The sequence below is a fragment of the Actinia tenebrosa genome, unplaced genomic scaffold (assembly GCF_029948245.1).
Source record: "Actinia tenebrosa isolate PJP-AT-01 unplaced genomic scaffold, QUT_ActTen_1.0 PGA_scaffold2__45_contigs__length_23673736, whole genome shotgun sequence".
NCBI lineage: Eukaryota > Metazoa > Cnidaria > Anthozoa > Actiniaria > Actiniidae > Actinia > Actinia tenebrosa.
The window spans coordinates 4846114-4867528 of NW_028292579.1; the positions used below are offsets into that span (position 1 = coordinate 4846114).

The 21415-nt window shown below is 36.3% G+C and overlaps 3 protein-coding genes across 6 annotated transcripts in view; 1 reads left to right on the forward strand and 2 right to left on the reverse strand.

Annotated features, from left to right (window-relative positions):
• Positions 1-5237, forward strand: part of LOC116303263 (uncharacterized) — a 33554-nt gene extending 28317 nt beyond the window's left edge. Inside the window, exon 43 of the mRNA XM_031712774.2 lies at positions 458-5237. Within this exon, the coding sequence (XP_031568634.2) occupies positions 458-612 (155 nt within the window). The 3' untranslated portion in view covers positions 613-5237. The remainder of the gene's footprint in view (positions 1-457) is intronic.
• On the reverse strand, positions 3501-5159 carry LOC116303264 (octopamine receptor beta-2R-like). The gene has a single exon (XM_031712775.2). The coding sequence runs from the start codon at positions 5157-5159 to the stop codon at positions 4227-4229; it is 933 nt and encodes a 310-aa protein (XP_031568635.1). The 3' UTR covers positions 3501-4226.
• Positions 5238-9609: 4372 nt separating the features above from the next.
• On the reverse strand, positions 9610-19606 carry LOC116303266 (CD320 antigen). Of its 4 annotated transcripts, none has more exons than XM_031712777.2 (9): positions 19415-19606; positions 19248-19325; positions 18250-18339; positions 15470-15517; positions 12924-13064; positions 11560-11628; positions 10639-10764; positions 10438-10560; positions 9610-10253 (listed from the first exon to the last, which is right to left on the reverse strand). In XM_031712777.2, the coding sequence occupies exons 3-9, from the start codon at positions 18320-18322 to the stop codon at positions 10093-10095; spliced, it is 741 nt and encodes a 246-aa protein (XP_031568637.1). In that variant the 5' UTR covers positions 18323-18339; positions 19248-19325; positions 19415-19606; the 3' UTR covers positions 9610-10092. The 4 variants fall into 4 exon arrangements, with proteins under 4 accessions (XP_031568637.1, XP_031568636.1, XP_031568638.1 ...); XM_031712776.2 differs by having other exon boundaries at positions 18250-18344; XM_031712778.2 differs by lacking the exons at positions 15470-15517; positions 18250-18339; positions 19248-19325; positions 19415-19606 and adding an exon at positions 13238-13394.
• Positions 19607-21415: the final 1809 nt, after the last annotated feature.

Here is a 21415-nt window from a genome sequence, read left to right on the forward strand (position 1 = left end):
AACTTATGACGCCTTGCTAAATGTCAAAAGTTTGACGGAAAACGCCTGAAGTCGAACTGCAGTTTGAGGCTTGCGGTACCAGTAGATCTTTTACCAGTAGATCCTTTAAATATCCTTTTGTTTTTAAAGTCATAAAAGCGAGACTAACGGGTCGACACTTCGAAAAAAATGCCGAAATAGCTAACAACCGTAATCATCTGTTATTGGTAAACTGTGCGCCATTAAAATTCGTATTTTTACACTTTCAATGTTGGCTTGTTATAGCAAAGAGGTTCGTATATCCAGGTGACAGGATGCCGCTAACTTGATCATTGCTCTAGATGCAAGGTTTTTCTGGCGTTTTTATCGAGAAGTCGCCATTTAGTTGTTGAGATCCCGCATTTGTGCAGGAGCTTTGGCGCCTATAGCAATACAAACTTCCCATTAACAAGTAAAATGTTTATTTTTGATATTGAAGGGCTAGAAGATGTCATACTCACTCACTTCAAATTACAAAAGGAAGCTATTCTAAAGCAAGTCTCTGATTGGCTGCAGCAGTGTATTGAACCCGAGGAAGAGCGGCGCATGCGCAATGCTGTGGAAGAGCTAAAGATAGAATTAGACAAGCTATAAGGTCAGGTCAGATATTGTATGTTAGACACGTATCGCCAAACTAATATCATATTGTTCCTTTTTACTTGTCAGACACTTAAATGTGTTTTATCCACGCGCTTTTTTACACTCCAAAGAGATAGTCATGGAATTCCTATTTATTATATTTGGGATTCCTGTGGTCTAAATTCGAGTTCAACCCTCTCACGGTTTCTTTTCGCCAGGAATTAAGCCCAGTCACACAATCACATTCTTAATTTCTAAGATAATATAAAAGTACTCCATAAACAGTCATCACGATAGACAGGTTAAAAATAGTCTAAAAAAGTATACGTCTTCAAAAAAAAATTAATCAATAATATTATTCTAATATTATTAATACATAGAATGTATAAAACAATAATAGCATATTACTTTTAGAGAAAAAAGATGGATTTCAAAAAAACAAAATAAAATATTAATAATTATAAAATGTACGGAAATTTAACCCACGCAATCACTTTAAATAAAACTTATTAAGTCCTAACTACGTTTTCCGGACAATATCGATATCATATACTTAAACGAAAATGTCTTGCTATATATTTTACATTAGGTCATATTAGTTGAAATCGTATACCCAAAGAAACACCTTGTTTCAATTTATCCCATAATTCATAGCGCGCATTTGTAAAATATTCGTCGTCATGGCAACGGAGCGAGAGCCAGATTTTCTTCTAGTATTGATTGATATCGATAAGAGGTTATTGCCAAGAATAGGATGTAAGTTTGGTTCAAATATTAGATCTTTTTTTTAGCTCCCACTTGTTCAAACAATGAGAAGACCCCACTCACTTGAAGTCGCGGTGTGACCAATTCTGACAATCTGTCTTGAGAAACTGAAGAAACTATATCGCATTACATTTGTTTGACTGATTTTCCGACAATAAATGTCAAAAGATATTTTTCCTTCTTGAATTTCGAACTCTTTTGTCTTGGAAACTGAATTTTTTTAAAGAGTTTTTAAGATTTACCTTACAAAGAATTCATCATCTATTTGTACAATGCCGGTACATCTTAACCATGTTTCCGCTTTTTCCTTCCTTCCCTTCTTCAGTCGCTGTTGCCTTGGAGACTCGTTTTCCAAAGAGTTATAATGGGTCATTAGTAGAAGAGTGCAATGTGAAGCCCTTTCAAAAGACCGTAAAATCTACTAATGGAATCATTATCTGGTTGAAATAGTCAATCTCTGGGCCGGTTATGATATACAATCAAGTCGTTTCTTGTGAAGTTGTTGAAGAGTTATCAAAACAAACCACTTATCTAAAGAATTGATTATCTGATACACAGGCACCCTTTATCCTAGGGCTCTTAATTATGGTCGTAAAACTTTGTCATCTGAATGATAAGATATTGGCCCGTATAGCAGTCATATTAGACAGTGTATAACCCCACTTTCGCTCGATCTTAATCATGACCATTAGACTGTTATATCTTATTGAATATTGATAATTATTGTTGTTCTCTTGAACTTAGAAGTTTGTGCTCTTTCTAAGCTAAGTATTTCTTTATCTAAGCTCTCTACTCCATAGCAAGGGTATAAAGATTCCCATCAAATGCTCTTGCTTCAATATTTCACTTCGGATTGATGACTTGACAGATATATTCTCTTTTTGTCACGAAACTGCAAGAGGTCAAAATTTCGACGCTTCATCAAAGTGCGCATGCGCATTGTATCATTTTCAGATATTGACCGTCATAACTAAATGTCTTCAGTCACCTTTTAAGCTGTTATCTTTAAAGTTCCTCTAAACTGTGCGCAGCGCATGGGATCATTTCTGTACACACCCTTCGACACTGACCGATCTGCAATTATCTTATAGCTTCAGTACTTTTAAGTAGGTCTAAACTTTGCGCATGCGCATGGAATCGTTTCTGTCAGCACTCACTCCACACTCCAAAACTGTCAAGATATCATGTCTTATCATGACCACGCCCTAGGTTAATTCTCTCTCAAAACTTAGCGTTGTGTCTTTGGCTAAAGCTCTTAGCTAGTATGCCTTGAAACACCTTGGGTGCCCTTTCTTTACTTACTCCAAACTAGTAGAATCCACAATAAATCCTCAGATATTTCTTTTACTGACCCTACTTTATAGCTTCACTTCTCAAAAGCCGGTTTCTCTGAAAGTGCGCATGCCTAACTACCAGGCTCAATGAAATCATAACTGACTCCTTACGCATTTGACGCATTAGCTGTGGTCACTTGAGGTAATTGAGCATTCTATAACCCCATAAGAATCAAGCACTAAAACGCATTAGCGGTTTGCGGGCTGAGTAGACTGATGTGGTTTCAAGCTGCGTCTGAGTCCATTAACTAGAACAATATTCGTCCATCTTATCATTTACACATGGGGGTATGGGACACAAGATCGTGAGAGGTAGCTGGATCTGGCACCCGCCGCTTCGCAAGTAGAATAGAGTTGTGTTATCCCTCAACGATGAGAAATTATAGTGTTCTTTTCTTATTGTTTTTGTCGTTTCTAACTTCATTCTTTCCTACTGACATGCGGTTTACGCCCTGCATTTTGTGGGTTTTTTACATGTCCCTTAATCATTTCTCGGCAAAACCATGTCAAAGTGGATCTTATTACCACGCCCTAGGTTAATTCTCTCTCGAAGTCTAGTGTTATGGCTTTGGCTAAAGCTCTTTGCTTGTATGTCGTAAAACACCTTGGGTGTCCTTTCTTTACTTACTCCAATCTAGTCGTAGAATTCACAATAAATCCTCAGGAATTTCTTTTTCTACAAGCCCTCATTGCGTCACGATCCTCACGTAAACTCAGTTAAAAAGGTTTCTTACTACGTAATTACTATGTAATTTTTATAGCTAAAAACAACTTCAAGAACTTAAAATTATACGGCGTCAAAGATCACGGAGAATATTTTATTTCATTTGATTAAATTTTGTTTTATTTGCCCTGAGTTTAACAGCTTTAACAGCAATTTAAATACTGCTGAAGGGTTCGGTCAAGTGTTTTAGCAAGCATCTCATCTCAGCATGACTTCCTCAACAAGATATTCATATTGTAAGATTCTTTATTGTCTTTTTAAAATCCATAAACTCGAAGTTTAATATTTTCACCTCTTTACTTTTAGTGTGAAAACGATGTGTGCATGACCTGGGGACATTTCAGTCTACATGGATAGCAATAAACCCATTAAGATCGCACAGACGCACACTTGAAAAACAGTTGTTATCAGGGACATATTTGTTCTCCTCTCAACTCGCATCACGAATCCAAAATTCACATTCTTATTTATTTTACCCGTTCTGTCTTAGAAAAAAACATATTTTTGTTCCACAGTCTCTAGCAGAAGAAAAAAATCTACCATTTCGTATTGTATCGTTTCCGGCCTATAGTTTCTAAGGAAAGTAATTTATACTTATCTGTATTGGCCTGGGGGAGAGATAGTATAGACGGTAGAACAGTAGACCGAAGTGATCGATTTTTACTATGATTGGAGCGCAGTCAAAATTGCGATTTAGTAATTTGGCTTTAAAGCTTTAATATCTACATTTTGCCGTTAGCTGTTTAATGACTCGTTATCCTGTTTTTTATAAGGGAATACTCCAAGTATCGTATGTCCATCGTTTTTTATATGAGTGTAGATCGTTGTCCACTTTCCAGCCGTCTTGTCTGTCCCAGAAACCCTTGCGTGCTACTCATCTCGTTTTCTCGGGACCGCTTTACAAATAAACTCTTGATGGCTTGTCTAAAGTCGGACTTGAGGTAAGAATAAACCATGGGATCGATCAGTGCACCCAAGGCAATGGTGTAAAAAGAGATGCTAGACAAGGATTCCGGGATATACTCTTCCTTTCCTAGGTTACCCATGAAAGTCATGTATTCCACTGGCAGCCATGTCAGCATAAAATTGGCTGCGATTATGATAGAAACTCGCGCAACTTTCGACTCGGAGGAGCTTGGTGACGCCCTTGAATTATTTTCGAATTCCTGCCCATGAGATTTTGCTAAAGATAGCATTAAGATTCTCTCTTTTTTGACGGTCTGGTGGACTTTACGGAAGATTCTGATATACGCAACAAATATTAAGACATAGGAGAAGACGACAAGGCCAATTTGCGCTGTGTAGATGTAGACGCGATGTGCCGTTGTCGTCGGGTCTGTGTTCCAGAAGAGCGGAATAAGAGAAACAGCAATACTTAATGACCAGGCGAGAACAATGATCTTAGCGAACCAGAGGCGCATTATCTCGCTGTATCTGAACGGTTTAAACACAGCAATGTAGCGATCTATTGTAACAACACTGATGTTAGCTACCCCAGCCAAAAGGGTGATGGAACCCATATAGGCGATGACAGTCGGGTTGACCTGCGCAAGGCATATCGGGAGTAAAATGCCTGCGATCAGAATGTCTGATATAGCCAATGAGACGACGAATTTATTAGTACGGGTACGCAGTCGTCTCTTGGCGAAGACGAGGACACAGACGAAAAGATTAGCTACAACAGCAATAATGGAAATCATTAACAACGGAATGTCTTTTTTTGACAATGCAGTCGTCATCTTGGGGATTTGTTATATCCGTGATCTTGTTGGTCGAGAGTCTCCAAGAGCAAGGCGGATTAAAAATACATAAAAACATGTACACACTCGAGTTCATTAACACTGACTTAGAGATGTGACGACACGCGCCGTGTTGAAGATCTTTCTTGAAAATCCCTTCCTAGTGGTGTGTGAGCCGCTTGTCAAAATGCTGACTTATCAGACCGAGACCATAGATCCATCTCACGTCCGTCCACCAACGCTTTCTCTTTCTGTTTTCTTCATGCAGGTAACAAAACGTTTGTCAGTGATTTCTTCGCTCACTCTCTACATCAGTTCTAGAACACTAAAAGTATAGAGCGATAGATTTCAGCGATTGGTGTCGTCTTTCGTTACGTTCTCTCAATCTGAATAGATTATGTCTTGATGAAGTCCTTTTATAATCTTTCTCGGATATTTTCTCCGCGTGACTTCCTTAGTCCCTGTCTCTTGGAAAATAAAGAACTTTAACTCTGTTTGGCTCTTTTCATGCCAGCCTGCCGACGTCACCCTTTTAGTCCGTGTTGCTTCGCTGAATGGATCTACCAATTTGAATTTCAAAGCATTTACCTTTGACACATTCTTTGAAATACCATCTTAATTAAACATCTTTTCCGGTCTTGGTATTTCACGCTGAATAATTTTGGAGTTCCCCGTAAATGCGAGATAAAATTTAGCGAGTAATAGCCAAGGTGGATTGCTTTGTATATCTAGCATTCGAGATAGAATGTTTCCTTGCTTGTGATTGGATGTTGCCATCAAGTGGACGTCTATCGTCGCTTTTTGAGCATGAGCAGAAATGTCCAACTTACACATCGTGGACTCGAAAAGCTTAAAATGAGAGCAGCATTTATTTCCAAAGAAAAGATAACCTTATTTAAGCAATTTCGAAAAAAATCATTAGGTGATTCCAGAAAGGCTTTGATTATCCCCAAGGCAACGGCAGTAATTGATAAATTCCTATCAGATACATGAATCATATCAATCATGAAAGCACATCTTATATCTAGCCTTCCACGTTTCGTTGGAAAACCCCTTTACTTAAGAAAGACCCGGTCAAACATAGCCCTCGCTCGTTACTTCCTCAAACAATCTTTAGTATTATGACTCTTATCACATTTCCTTTTAATGATTGTAATTCAAATTACCGCTACTATATTTTGGAGTTTTTTTAACTACCTTTTTAGAATATTCTAGAGGGGAAGCTAGAGTTTGTATGAATTTTTTTTTTCCAGCGCAAGTCAAACATGCGAAGTCAGTTAATGAATTGCCGTGTGTTGAGCTACTTAATGTAAATTGTAAAGAAACTCTACGGTTAAGTAGTGTATTGTTACTGCAGTTTCAAAATAATGGCAGCTGTGAGGCGTGAAAACGAAAGGCAGCTAAATAAAATTGAAATAACTATAAACCATTTTAATATTGTTGTGTTTGTTTAGATTTCAAGTCAAAGGGAAGGTAGGGCTTAGACACTCTATCTTAAAGCTATTAAATTGCTTTTAGAAGAGAATGTTTTCACAATATATTGATTTTAAAGAATGTTTGGTTTATTTAACAAACATTAAGAATTGCGAGTTACTGATTGTCTTATAGTAGGTTTCAACCGTCTGTATCTCCGCAAATATAAACAAATTCCTGCAAATTAAAACGGCAGGGGTTTCAAACTCGAAATTCAGTTTTTTATTACTGCTCAAGGAATTTATTAGATTAGTATATCTAAATCTTAAATAGCGTTTTAACGGCTTCGAACTGTGAAAAGGCTGTTTAGTCGCTAAGTACTTGTATATGGTGTTTCATTTAAACAACTGGTATTTCTTTTCTATTTTCGATTTCCCTCTAAAGGGATCTCCAGTAGCTAGCTAGCTAGCTAGTAAGCCTAATATGTAAATATAGATCGAGTATAGTATAAAGAAACACTATTTTTCTCTATAGCTATCAGTCCATCAGTAATAAGCTTACATACAGAAACGGTGACATGTAATTCTGTTTGTATAGATATACATTTGTTGTACAAAATAGGATATTGCAACTCGATAAGAAATATCTAGAAAACGGCAAGCGAAGCCCTTTGTTCCCCTTGGATACACAAGCGAGGGAGCCAGAGAAATTTCACAACGGTTATGTTTTGTTTTTATTGTCGTTAGCAATTTTGTTTATCGAAAGGCAGGAAATCATTCTAGGGCTATTTTCATCCGAGTGCGATGCTCCCTGAATACGTGAGTGTTCGACTAAACAAACCATTTTTTTTTCTTTTCCCCCTCTAGGCTTTTTATTACTTAATGCACATGATTCGTCTAATCAACAATATAGAAATGGGTTTTACACGAAACTATGCTAAAAGTCTTCCATTCTATGTGGTATCTTAATTCTATATATTTTATATTATGCTTGACAATGAGGAAAGTCAGTGGTAATTATGGAAAATATTTCTGGCGTTTTTAGAACTAAAGTGAATACCTACTGATATCCGTTCTGAAAACGATGGAGTTGGAAAAAAAGGCTTTTAAGGTTTTAACTACTTGGTCATTTTGGATTTTGGACTCGAAATATTAGATTTGTCATGGTTGCACTTCAGTTATACGTTTTGTTTTTGTACTACTTTTTATTTTTTGAAAATATTTTTAGGGGTTTGCAATTCACTGGGTTTTTACTGACTTTATTGCATTCTTAACTTTTGTTATTGGGCTTTGCATTTATAAGGTTTTGTTCCTTCTTGGTTGTTACACTTTACCGATTGGATTTCATTTTTACTGAATTTTTGCACTTTGTTGGGTTTTTTCCTTACTGGATTTCTGCACTTTATTGGGTTTTGTTGCTTACTAGTGGATTTTTGCATTTCATTGGGTTTTGTTCCTTACTGGGTTTTTCCTATTTGATTTTTGCACTTTATTGGGTCTTTGCTTCTTATTGGGTTTTTCACTTTATTGGGTTTTGCATGTTATTGGCTTTGTTGCACTATTTTTTTATTTTTTTATTTTTCTACCTTACATCAGTGGCTGTTGCACTTCATTCGTGCTGCTCTTTTTAATAGGGTTTTGCACTTTTTTCATTATTTCGCTTCTCCTCAGAAGGACAAAGTTCCGCATTTATTACGTACTTATTTCCCTTCATTTAAGCAAATAGATTTACAGTTGTTTTAATGCACTCGTAACAGTCAAAGCGAAGCTGATAATAGCTAGTTTGATAAAATTTGAACGGAAGCTCCAAAGAGGCTATGCAGCGATAGATGTTCCAAATCCCCTCAGTAGGGTTTACGATTGATGTTGATTCATGTGCGAAGTCCTTTTAACTCTGTTTGTTTTTGTTGCTGTTTGTCAACCAGCGGTGTGATCTAGAGAGAACACACAAAAAACAACACACACACAAAACCTTCACATTAGCTAACTTGGGCTTAACACAAAATTATTATTTTTATCCTGATATCTTGTCAACGCACTCGTAGACTGGCTTTTATTTGAAGACTTTACCGAGACGTTAAATATTTGCATTAATATCGAGTCTCGCTAAAAAAAACTCCTCGCGATTCGGTTTTTGAAGTTCTTTAGCGATGGATTTAAATGCAATGAATCAAAAATGTGTGAGTTTGCAATTAAAGCCTTGATTAAGCTTTCCGTTAATAGTTTTTGACTAGGATTTAAACGGTCATCATAATATTTCGTTAGAAATAAAAAGGCGACAATTAAAAAGGCTAGGGTAGTCCCCTAGGTAAAAAATCGTCCTCGTTACGCGATTTATTATCATTTTTCTAGTTTAAATTTCTTGCTGGCAACTCAAAGTCGAGGACCTGTCGCAAATAGCTTTTTTTAATGCATTTTACAGACTGATTCCTGGATCAAATGTTCAAATAAAATCATTAAAAAGATCCCATCTGAAATCTCCAGTACATCAAGAATCGTGCAACATCACCTTCCCTTATCGAGCTTAATTTTTTATGATTTCTTCATTTAGATACGGCAAATCATTTCGGGAAGCTCGAAATATTTCCTTAAAATGCACCATTAAGAAAAAGATAGCTGGAAGGACAAAAAGAGATAACGTGACTCATGATTTTTTCTCTCGATAAAATAAACACTGATTCTTAGTCATGTTAAAAATAAAGTTATTCCTTGATTCTAAAATAATGGAACAGCCTACTTTGGTTTCTCGGAAGGGACTATGTGAGGGTTTACTTAGTAAACTTGCCAGTATGTCAATAAACGACATTCTAATGGCCGCCGCCGTCTACTTAAAAGGAAAAAAATCTTTTAGGATTCATGAAAAATGACATGTACTCCAAAAAAGGCGGGCACCCTTAAAAGAAAATCTCAAAGTCGATAACTCAAACTTAATCTAATTTTGCATCTTTCTCCCCCAAAAAATTCCTTCTTTCTTTAGGCGAATATTACTATATCATTGATTATGAAACGCAGTTTTTCAACCCCACTGTATGCGTTAATCGTTCTTATTACTTTTAATCAAGTTTCTTTTTTCAATTCTATTTTGTTTAAACCCGATTAAGTTTGAGGAGCTTAAACCTATAAAAAAATCCATTAATTATAGCACCTCTGCTCTCGCCGCACACTTGCCTTAAACAAAAATGCGCTTGGTCGCCGAGGAATTATTTTGAAAATCAGAATTATTTTGAAAAGATAAAAGCTAAAAATATAAACAACAGCATAATAGTTTCTTCATATTTAGAAACTTAAAATGGCAGATAAACTGATTTTTCGGGTTATGAAGTTTGAAGGCATGGATTTCATATTGTTCACTTGTTTGAAAGATAAGATCGATCTGTTGATATCATTCAAAGAAACCATGCAGAATTACATTCCACTCCATCCTATTCTTAGTCTCACTGCATGGTAGAGTCGCTATATTTGAGTCACTGTATTGGTTGAACCTCGTAAATCGACCCGGTCGTATATGAGGGTGTTCGTACTTAAGAGGTTTCGACAGCTTCAGCGATTTGTCTAGCTCGTTTGGCCTTGTCGGCCGCTTCTTTAGCGCTTTTCATCATCTCCTGTGCAGCAAATGCTGCCCGCTTTGCTTCCTGTGCCGCTGTCATTGCGGCTGCTTCTGCTGCTTGAGCAACTGATACACCTGTTATCAATGAATCCAAAATAAAATGCTTAAGGTTAATACTTCTTATCCTCAAGGCTTTCTTTCAGTTTCAACCCACAAGATGATTTTCCCAAAATACTTCAGTTTTCACGCGTATGAATCCAATATTTTGTGAAAGACCTCAATTATCATGTTAAGTTTTATTTTTGGTGTTGGGTAGTACCTTTGGTGACCGGGCAATTGTGTTCATCTTTGCGATCAATACAGTCATCAATGCTGTCACACAACCATGTCATTGGCAAACACTTGGCTCCACTGTCACATGAAAACTTGCTGACCTCGCATCCTTAAAAGAATTAAGAATTGAACATTACACTTTGTTTAATATTGACTCAGGGTTTTTCTTCGAAAAGTGGATCACTACCTGAGGATTTGGCGGGGCAGTTTACTTCGTCGCTGCCGTCGCTGCAGTCACGCAAAGTGTCACACAACGAACTCATCTTTAGGCACTTGTCGCCCTTGTCACATGAGAACATCTTTGAAGAACATCCTGAAATGTGGCAGAAAAATGGCAAGATCAAGTACGATCTCAGCTTTTTTGATTTAAAAAAAATTACTCAAATGATTTTTACAGCAATAACCTTTCATTTAGGTTTCGTTATTCTAGAAAATCCCAATAAGTCCTTTGCACGCATTTCATGTCCAATTAGCTCCTGTAAAATCATAAAACAGACGCGACGGCCATGTTGGCACCGCTTAAAACCTTAACAAGAGCTTTAAGTGAATTTCCACCAGCATGTCGGAGGCAACTGACATCCAATACTGAATGCTTGCGAAAATACAAGGTATTATTGAGAGACATGCTCTACGTCTTTCTAAGACAAGAACTCCCCGGAGTATAAGTTTTCTCAGCACGTAAAAAAAGCTTATGAGAATCGTATTCAGTAGAATGAAGGTTCGTCAACATCGATGACGTCACGAGAATCGCACAGAAATGGCCACCACAGGAAAACCAGCAGCGCCCTAGAGTGTTTATTTAGCAGCGTGAAACTGGAATCAACAATATACCAGGCTTTTTCCAGAAATATAGAAATAATCCGCTGAGCAACAAAAAGCGCTTAGAATACTCCAGTAAAAAAAAATCAACAAAAGAACTGTCTAGACGATGAGTGAAGCCGAATCAAAAACAAATGGATTGAATGTTGATGCACTAGTCTCAGTAGATACACATACAGAGCCACAATATTAATAGCTTCAATATGGACTCTTATGTGAATACGAAGTACGTTCATTGCGTTAAGCAGATGCTCAGAAATAGGTGTTTTGTAAATGAATGTGATATTACCTGGAGAAGTGCTCACACTTGGGCTGCCATCCAGAATGTTGCCAGCTTCCTGAATTTTAGCGCTTGTCACTTCAAAGAAGAAGAAAAAAATTGAGTAAAGACATATGGCTAAAAATAGATACCGAAGGTAAAAATGAAATGTTGGAATTCTGAATTTGAACTTTCCAGCCTTAGAAGATGAAGGTTAAAATAATAACCCAGTAAAAAAGAGATTAGATTAAATCACGTTTCATAAAAGGTTTTCGTCGATAAACAGGTCTGAAAAAGTTAAGATGTTAAATCAAGTCGGCGTGCGAAAAACTGTCACAAAAAGACTTATTCTTTGAATAATGAAATGGTCTTTTAAGAAAACTAAATGGGGTTTTTGAACTTTAAATATTGGAGCGAGACAAAAACATGTCAAGTTTAGACAGGATTATACGCAACTTGAAAGTTTGGACTTTATTAATCATAAAATGTTAAATAAAAATGTGGTGATTACGATCTATCTAGCGAATGTACAGATGTGGATAGCCTTTGCTGGAACATCTTATGAGTTTCTTGCGTCTGCTCTACATGTGTGCAAGAAATGTTTGGAATATTATACGTTTTACAAATCTCTGCCAGCAATCAAGGGTTGTTTTTTCAATTTTAACGAAAATATTTAAAACTGTATGGAAAAATATTATTTGTTTCGTTCATTTCTTAAGAAAAAAATTACTGGTTTAAGTGCCACCTACCTCCACGTACTTAGAGAATAGGAGAAATAAAAAAGGACTTTAAGATTTTCTTGTACGCAGGCATTTAGTTCAATAGTGAGGCTAGATCTATTTTGAAAATTAAAATAAAACCAATGCAGATGAAGTCTTATTTTTGAAAAAAAGGGATCTCATTTTTAGTGTATTTGATCATTCTTAATTTATTAACTTTTTCATGAGAAAAAAACTCTACCTCATTTTATATTATTGCGAGTGCGTGTATTTTGAGCCCTGAAGTCGATATTGATAAATAATTGCATAGAATTATAAAAGCAAGAATAGATTTGACATAAGCTGGGAGAGAATGTACGCACAACACATCATTGGCTTTCTTATCAAAGTATTGGCTTTGAATCCCATTTCATTTGTTTTCTCGGAGTAGTTTCTCTATAAATAATATCGTGATTATTACTTTACTTATTTTTTCAGAGATTAATTATTTGTATTCCTAAGAAGCAAAAGTATGATTTGTTAGATTTCATTGAAAAGTTTTTTAATCAAGGTTTCATTCTCGGTTTGTTTGCCTTTTTGAACGATTAATTAAAATTGGAAAACCTTTTGAGTGCTACTGTGCTGTGAGTACACTTCCAGCTTATACAAAATCGACATCATTTTCTGGGTGATTACATTTGCCTGTTGTAGCGTTCTGATTTGCTAGTAGACAGTTTCTCTCGTCGAGATTGTCGTCACAGTCGTTGTAGCCATCACAGATCCATTTTAGAGGGATACATTTTGTACCGCATCTGTAGCGATCCAACTGACAGGGTTCTGAAAAACATTGATATTTTGAGACCACAATTAAGGACAATATACTGTAAAAATAGTCTTAAAAAACTACATGTTCTTGGGAACACCTCGTGCCCACATGCATCCTTCGCAATACTAAGATATTTCCAAGAGTCATTCCTATTTTAGTTAGGTCCAAAACTTAGAATACTGACTTAACTGACCACGTACACGAGGCAACATGCCATAACACTGAAATGGCTTCCTTTTTGTCTTTGTAGGCTTCACTCAATCCAACACTTAGTTATAGCTATGTTATAATATACGGTCATGGTACGGTACGAGCTGAAGTTACAAAGAATGCTATATATATAGCATTTCAGTACAAAGTCGTTCATTCAAGATATTATTTATTTATTGGTGCATGAAAAATTTATTGGAAGAGGAATTCCTGATTTTCAAGTATTTGCGTTCCGTTTTTGAACGCTGAGCTTTTGGGGTGTGCATATAAGCTTAGAATAGAATAGAATGAAATGGAATGGGGTTGGGAATGCAACGCAGTGCAAGGTAGAAAAAGAAATAAAGGTTCATATGATGAATTCGGGGTAGGCTGAACAATATCTTATCCTTTTAAGAATAAGACAAGAGGTATTAAAATACCTCTTGTTTATCCTTTAATGTATATATCTAATCCTTAATCTGGTTTTCAAATGGGTTTTCAGTGATCAAATCAAGTATATACTGAAATACCATTTCATTTCTAGCCGTCTTGTTTTCTCAGCGTGGGATCGCATTAATACTATCGCCAAGGAATTAGCCAAATTCTACTCAGTCTGACTTGAACCTCCTTATTTCTGCCATGTTTTTTGGCGAGGATTTTGACTTTGTAAAGGATTAACTCTTAGTATTTGAGCGAATGTCTAGATGCATTATGATAATTGTGGAATTTTTTGAATGCACTTGAGTGACCACAAAACAATGGTTTCAAGTCGAGGTTGGACCTGATGAAATACAGTTAATGTAAGAACACTTCAAGTCTAACCTCGATCGACTTGGAGCCATTGCTTCGTGGTCACTATTGCAGTACACACATACAACTTTATTTGTTTCCGCAGGTCTTAAAACTGCCAGCTATATAGCTGATGTGGACCTGCACATCTAACTAACTATTTAACTATTTAAGATAAAAAATCTAATAATAAATCTATAATAGAATTATAAAATATTCAAATTAAAAATAATTAGATTCTCGGGTCTTTGTCGCTTGCAAGCAATATTGATTCGCTTCGTTAAAAAATAGCTCCTACATCGGTATTAATTAAACACCTCTTTCATGGAGGCTTCAAACCAATCAACAAGAGTGAACCGATAAAACAGATGATACGGTACACTCTTTGGGTACAAAACGGGTCATGACTACATCCAAACATTCACGCTTTTAGATGCGCAATGGAAGATACACTAATGGATACTACAAAGCTATCCTTTTTCTACGAATAATTTGTTTTCTTATCACCGGACACTGGACTAAAGACTCACGATTCCTAGCCATAACTTGTCATTTTGATGCTGGTTCGTAACAGATTCACATCTTTCATGACATCAAATCATTCTAGTAGTATACCTGTAAGCTTCCAATGTCTTATCGCTTCATCATTTGAAACCTCATTAGACCTAATTATCGAATTTAAGCCGCGCTCACGATCCCTAATCCTCACTAACAAGCTTCTCTCTAAATAATCACTCTAATTTTGATAGGAAATGATGAGATATCAGGGAATTTCACTTTGGCTATTATTTTTGGGTGAAGCCTTTTACTCTAAACTTAGACATTCACTAACCTCAATATCTTTTACACGCAATCGTAAGAAACCGTTTTGTCTTTTATCTTTACCCTAATTTTAAAATATTTTTATTCGGTTGCAGGGTTTCGGGCTGTAAACCGCTTTAAGCCCGTTTCTCAGTCAAACGCAAAGGTATTGAAATTTTTCCCCCTTGGTTACGTCTATAGCAAAGATATTTAAAGAAGACATTCTCACTTTTCCTTTTTAATGAAAGGAAAGTACATTTTCAATAATCGGTCTCTGAGTATAAAAGGAGTTTATCAGCTGCAGCTAGCATAGATTAAGGGTTTCAATTTTAAGATAAATTTAGTTCTCTCTCTCTCTCTCTCTCTCTCTCTCTCTTTTTTTTTTTTTTTTTTTTTATTATTTATTTTTTTATTTTTTTCGTTTAAAAATATACTGATAAAAGGGGGGGAAAGGTTTTACGCAAGCTATTAGAGTGAATACCTGTCTGCAGCTAATGCGCTGTCTTTTTGCCCTGACAAATCAGGGGAAAACCCTCCAGTGCAATTATAAATTGGAAAGACCATCGTGTTCAATAAAATGTGGAGCCCTGTCGGCGTGCGTCACCTTCAATTCAAATGTTGTTTTCTTTATAATTACCTGATAAAGGTTTTTCTACTGCAGCACGTCTTTCGTACGGTTTGGAATCTTTATTGAAATAATAGAAAATTAGTCATTTTCAATTATGTCATTACTTACTTACGGATCTCCACACGAGGAGGCGTATAAGCCTATCAAGGCTGTCATTACTGGGACAAAAAATATATATGCATTTTTGGCGTTGGTCGGTAGCAGTCATTCATTTAATTTTGAAATAAGATGAACGAAATTGGCTGAAATGAAAGGGCAGTCAGAGAGGAGCCGTTCGCAGATGGTCACACCAATCCTAAAAAGTCCTCGTTTTTGTTTTTGTTTCATAGTTTGAAATCACTCTTAAATATTTCTGATCAATGCTTGAAACTGCAGCTCAATCTTCTGTCTGGCCGTCTGTCTGTCTGTCTGTCTAATGCTCTTTATAACTTTACTTGAAATTCAAGTTATTAACTTTTTGAGTGTATTTTTCTCCACTAAAATGATTCTACTCTGGCTATTTGTACATTAAAAGAAAAATAGATTTGTCAGAATAGAACATGCGCTTTTTTCGGTAATACGTGGTCTTTGGTCAAACGATACTAGTTGATAACCTTGTAACAGCAATGCCGTGTAATATATTTATAACAAAGCAAATTGAATGATTAAATTGGCTATGAACCATCGCATGTTTTAAGCGTGTTTGTCCGAGTGGTTGTTTTTGTTAATGGCTCTTGAATTTGTCTATTTTTGAACTTAAGACGTGACAATAACCAAAGGCACTTACGAACAAGAGCAGCGCAAAGAAAATTCCCACTTAATATCGGATATTTAATCGGTTTTTCTCAGGAAAATTCTCAATTGAAAACATAAATAGTATGGATCACTTTTGTTTCAGATAAACAATTCGCTCACTTGTATATGTGGAGAACATGTTAAAGATGACAATGGCTGTTGTGATGAACAGTGCGCTCACTTGTAGACAGCATGATGAAGATAATACTGGCTGTTGTGATGAACAATGTGCTCACTTGTAGACGGCATGTTGAAGATGACACTGGCTGTTATGATGAACAATGTGCTGACTCGTAGACAGCATGATGAAGATGACACTGGCTGTTGTGATGAACAATGTGCTCACTTGTAGACAGCATGTTGAAGATGACACTGGCTGTTATGATGAACAATGTACTCACTTGTAGACAGCATGATGAAGATGACACTGGCTGTTGTGATGAACAATGTGCTCACTTGTAGACAGTATAATGAAGATGATACTGGCTGTTATGATGAACAACGTGCTCACTTATAGACAGCATGATGAAGATGACACTGGCTGTTATGATGAACAACGTGCTCACTTATAGACAGCATGATGAAGATGACACTGGCTGTTATGATGAACAACGTGCTCACTTATAGACAGCATGATGAAGATGATACTGGCTGTTATGATGAACAACGTGCTCACTTATAGACAGCATGATGAAGATGATACTGGCTGTTATGATGAACAATGTGCTCACTTATAGACAGCATGATGAAGATGACACTGGCTGTTATGATGAACAACGTGCTCACTTATAGACAGCATGATGAAGATGACACTGGCTGTTATGATGAACAATGTGCTCACTTGTAGACAGCATGATGAAGATGACACTGGCTGTTATGATGAACAATGTGCTCACTTGTAGACAGCATGATGAAGATGACACTGGCTGTTATGATGAACAACGTGCTCACTTATAGACAGCATGATGAAGATGACACTGGCTGTTATGATGAACAACGTGCTCACTTATAGACAGCATGATGAAGATGACACTGGCTGTTATGATGAACAACGTGCTCACTTATAGACAGCATGATGAAGATGACACTGGCTGTTATGATGAACAATGTGCTCACTTGTAGACAGCATGATGAAGATGACACTGGCTGTTGTGATGAACAATGTGCTCACTTGTAGACAGCATGATGAAGATGACACTGGCTGTTATGATGAACAATGTACTGACTTGTAGACAGCATGATGAAGATGACACTGGCTGTTCTGATGAACAATGTGCTCACTTGTAGACAGCATGATGAAGATGATACTGGCTGTTATGATGAACAATGTGCTGACTTGTAGACAGCATGATGAAGATGACACTGGCTGTTGTGATGAACATAGTACTCACTTGTAGACAGCATGATGAAGATGATACTGGCTGTTATGATGAACAATGTGCTGACTTGTAGACAGCATGATGAAGATGACACTGGCTGTTATGATGAACAATGTGCTCACTTGTAGACAGCATGATGAAGATGACACTGGCTGTTATGATGAACAAAGTGCTCACTTATAGACAGCATGATGAAGATGACACTGGCTGTTATGATGAACAACGTGCTCACTTATAGACAGCATGATGAAGATGACACTGGCTGTTATGATGAACAACGTGCTCACTTATAGACAGCATGATGAAGATGACACTGGCTGTTATGATGAACAATGTGCTCACTTATAGACAGCATGATGAAGATGACACTGGCTGTTATGATGAACAACGTGCTCACTTATAGACAGCATGATGAAGATGACACTGGCTGTTGTGATGAACAATGTGCTGACTTGTAGACAGCATGATGAAGATGACACAATGTGCTCGACGTTTACCTTGCATTTATTTATAAGTAAAATTGATATCGTTTTTTTTTTTTTTTTTGACTTCGATCAAGGTTTACCATCTGCCAACGGTCCATCTCCTTGTATTTGTACTTTATATATATATATATGTATATCTTAGATCTCTTACCTCCCAGTTCTAGTAGACACATGAAGATAATGGCTGTCCAAACCACATACAGTGTTTTCCAATCCCAGGTCATTCTTGCATAAATTTTACCTTTCCTTTCAATACGGAAAAAAAATAAGATCATACCCATAATTGTTTCCCATACAAAACTTAACTGGTTTAAATTAGCTAGTTAGTTAGATTGGTTGTTTATTTTAGCTTTGTTTGGAATTATGTTTGACAACCCATTGCTCCAATACCTGCAAAGCAATGCACGCGCTATGGGGACCGCGTTTGCATGATGGTTTCATTTGACTCCCACTACCAAGATTCTTAGCAAATTTTCTTTCTTATTCAAATGTCTATTTCCTCATAAGAATAGTTTAAGAAAAATGGTGCTAATTAACGGAATAAAGAAAGGGTTTCTGGATGCAGTAGAGCCAAATGACGCCATCATGCAAACGTTATATTTGCATTTGTTTTTAGTAGCAAACGACTTTCCTTTTATAAATAAGATTCAGTTCTATCATTTAAACCTAAAGATTATCAAGAAATTAAATCATATAAAACGATTTAAAATTTTAAAAACTTCCTTTTTTTAATAGCACAACATTTATTGAAGAGTTTGGCATCGTACAACAACCCATAGCGGGACGGTTTTGATTACCGTATCAACATTTGTACCATAACAACATCACCGCTATTCGAAATAAATTCAGGAATCTAGATAAAAACTTCAACTATCATTGAGACCATAAATCTAAAGTTATTGCACATTTTATTATATATATTTATAAAATATTACTTTTAGGAACTGTATTATTTTACTCACAAAAATCGATCAAAAGGTTACAGATTGTTTATCAAGCTAACTACTCATACGGTGGACTATTTATTTCAAACTAATTCAACGACTTATCGAACGATTTACTTTAGTCTTAAGGGTATAACTAACAAAGTAAAGGCAGGATAGTTAGAACTCCAGTAAGTTATTTTCAAAGGCATAAAGTGATACTTACAGTAACCAACAATATTAATGTCTCGGTTTTCTTTCACTGCATGTTGGTTGATTCAGGGGCGAGTATTGGTACGTTAACCTGAAGATTTTACGCAGTAGTAAAAATAAAAATTGATAATCCAAAAGCCCAGTTCAACCTAAATGCTCTCCTTCAATGCATAACAGTACCTTAGATTCCAATACTTTGCTGGGTTATTTCTGAATTATACTTGAAAAATTTACCAACATTAAGTCAAGTTTTGATGATCAGACAGGATTGTCGAAGCTCATTTTCAATTCATACGTTATCAGTTTAAAGAGTTGAACCGTAGAGCAGGTGGTCTGTCTTCGGTACCCTAGCATCTTCGCTGTTCACAACCCTACAATCCAAAGAAACGATGCAGATACTAATTTAGCATATTACTGATTACAGTATTTCTTGATTAAGATGTAGCGATGTCGTTACTGATAACAGTACAAAAATTAATTAAGGAACAGAGTACATAAAAGAAGTCCCGCTTTCTTATTGACATAGTTTTGGCATAACCAGTTTAAACTCACTGTATGTCAAGTATCATAACTTGAAGTATTTATCCCTAAGTTATCATTCATGATCAGTAATGGGTTGTCGAATTCCTTATAGGAAGTTTTTTTTAGAAGAATTGCTGGGATGAGATACCGCAACTGGTTATCAGTGATCTTTTTGCTTCCTTCCTTATCTATCTGTTTTGTTCCATTCTGTTCAAAATTTTAAGCTGATAAATCGTTTATAATTCAATTCTAAATCCGTTTCAGCTGCAGCTAATTCTTTTCGGGGAAAACCGCTTAATAATCCTGTTGAGTTATGTTCCATTCATTGTCTTCCTCTATCTTATTTTAATGAATGATATTGTATATTGTATCGTATTCTGTTCCGTTCCATTCCATTTCATTTCATTCCATTCTTTGCTTTCCTATCCTTTCCTATCCTATCCTATCCTATCCTATCCTATCCTATCCTATCCTATCCTATCCTATCCTTTTCCATTCTTTTCCATTCTTTTCCATTATACTTTCTTTTAGTTCTATTTTATTATGTTCAATACCACTCCACTTCTTTAAAACAACTTTACTTTTTTTCTTTCACAACAAATATTTACCCCCCCCCCCCCCCCCATGCAACGAACAGAATTTTTGCACCATTCTCATTTTAGCTCGAGGTAAAATGCAAATCAAGTGAATTTTTTCCCAATGCAATTCTTTTTCTTGTGTGGTGTTTTCAATTTTTCCTCTCATCTCGCATCCTTATGCTGAGACTTCCTGTAAAGTTGGCGCAGCTCAAAAAAAATTCTTAGCGGTTATTATCTACGAGTTCCCATCACTATCCACTAAAGATCTTTTGTATTATATTAAATTTATTATCTTTTATTATATAGTTAGGATAATACGCACGCGCTGATTGGTCGAAGACTGTGCTTTATTAGTGAACGGAGCACAGTGTTGACGCCATCTGCGCGCGCGAAGTGCTGCTCGATCCTGCGACCGTATTTTTTTGCGTAAATAAATTCAATGCCGAAAAAAATTACTAGCTATATAATAAAACGAATAAAAGAGCTTTTTCCGTGCTCCATTCAGTAATAAAGCACTTAGGAAGCTCCCCTAAGGATCGTGCTTCTCCTTACACTTCTTTCATGCTTACGGCACTTTATGCGTGCTCTATTACTGAACGGAGCACGGAAAAAGCTCTTTTATTTGTTAAATACATAATATACACTATGAGAATTAACCACAATACCGTCTTAGTAAAATGTACCATAACATGAGTTTTATTGTGATTGGAAAAGAGCTAATTGTCTTCCATAAATATGTTTTCAGTTTCTTCTAGCCGTCTTATGCTTGATAGCAGACATCAAGTCACTTTTGTTTGCATTCCAGTCAGGAAGCGTAACGTTAACAACTGAAAAATATATCTATTTTATCGTATTTTTTTGCGGCCTGAAAAGCTAGAGGTATTATTTCAAGCTGCCTGTGGTGCTTCGTTTCTTCGTCTTCGTTTGTTTTAACCGTTTCATATAATTCTATAGACCTCCTGGGCTTGGGCGTAATGTTTTCCCATTTCAGACCACGTGTTATTCCCTTGAGAATAAGATTCTCCTTTTAAATTGTTTCCATATTCATGCGTATCGTTCGCAACCGTTAAACAAAGAAATG

Excerpts from the sequence above, each read along its gene's own strand:
- LOC116303266 (XM_031712777.2), bottom strand. The coding sequence starts at position 18,322 with ATGACCTGGGATTGGAAAACACTGTATGTGGTTTGGACAGCCATTATC. Across the intron at positions 15,518-18,249 it reads GTGTCTACTAGAACTGGGAG|ATTCCAAACCGTACGAAAGA; the intron begins GTAAGAGATCTA and ends ATTTCAATAAAG. Across the intron at positions 10,561-10,638 it reads CTGCCCCGCCAAATCCTCAG|GATGCGAGGTCAGCAAGTTT; the intron begins GTAGTGATCCAC and ends AATTCTTTTAAG.
- LOC116303264 (XM_031712775.2), bottom strand. The coding sequence starts at position 5,159 with ATGACGACTGCATTGTCAAAAAAAGACATTCCGTTGTTAATGATTTCC.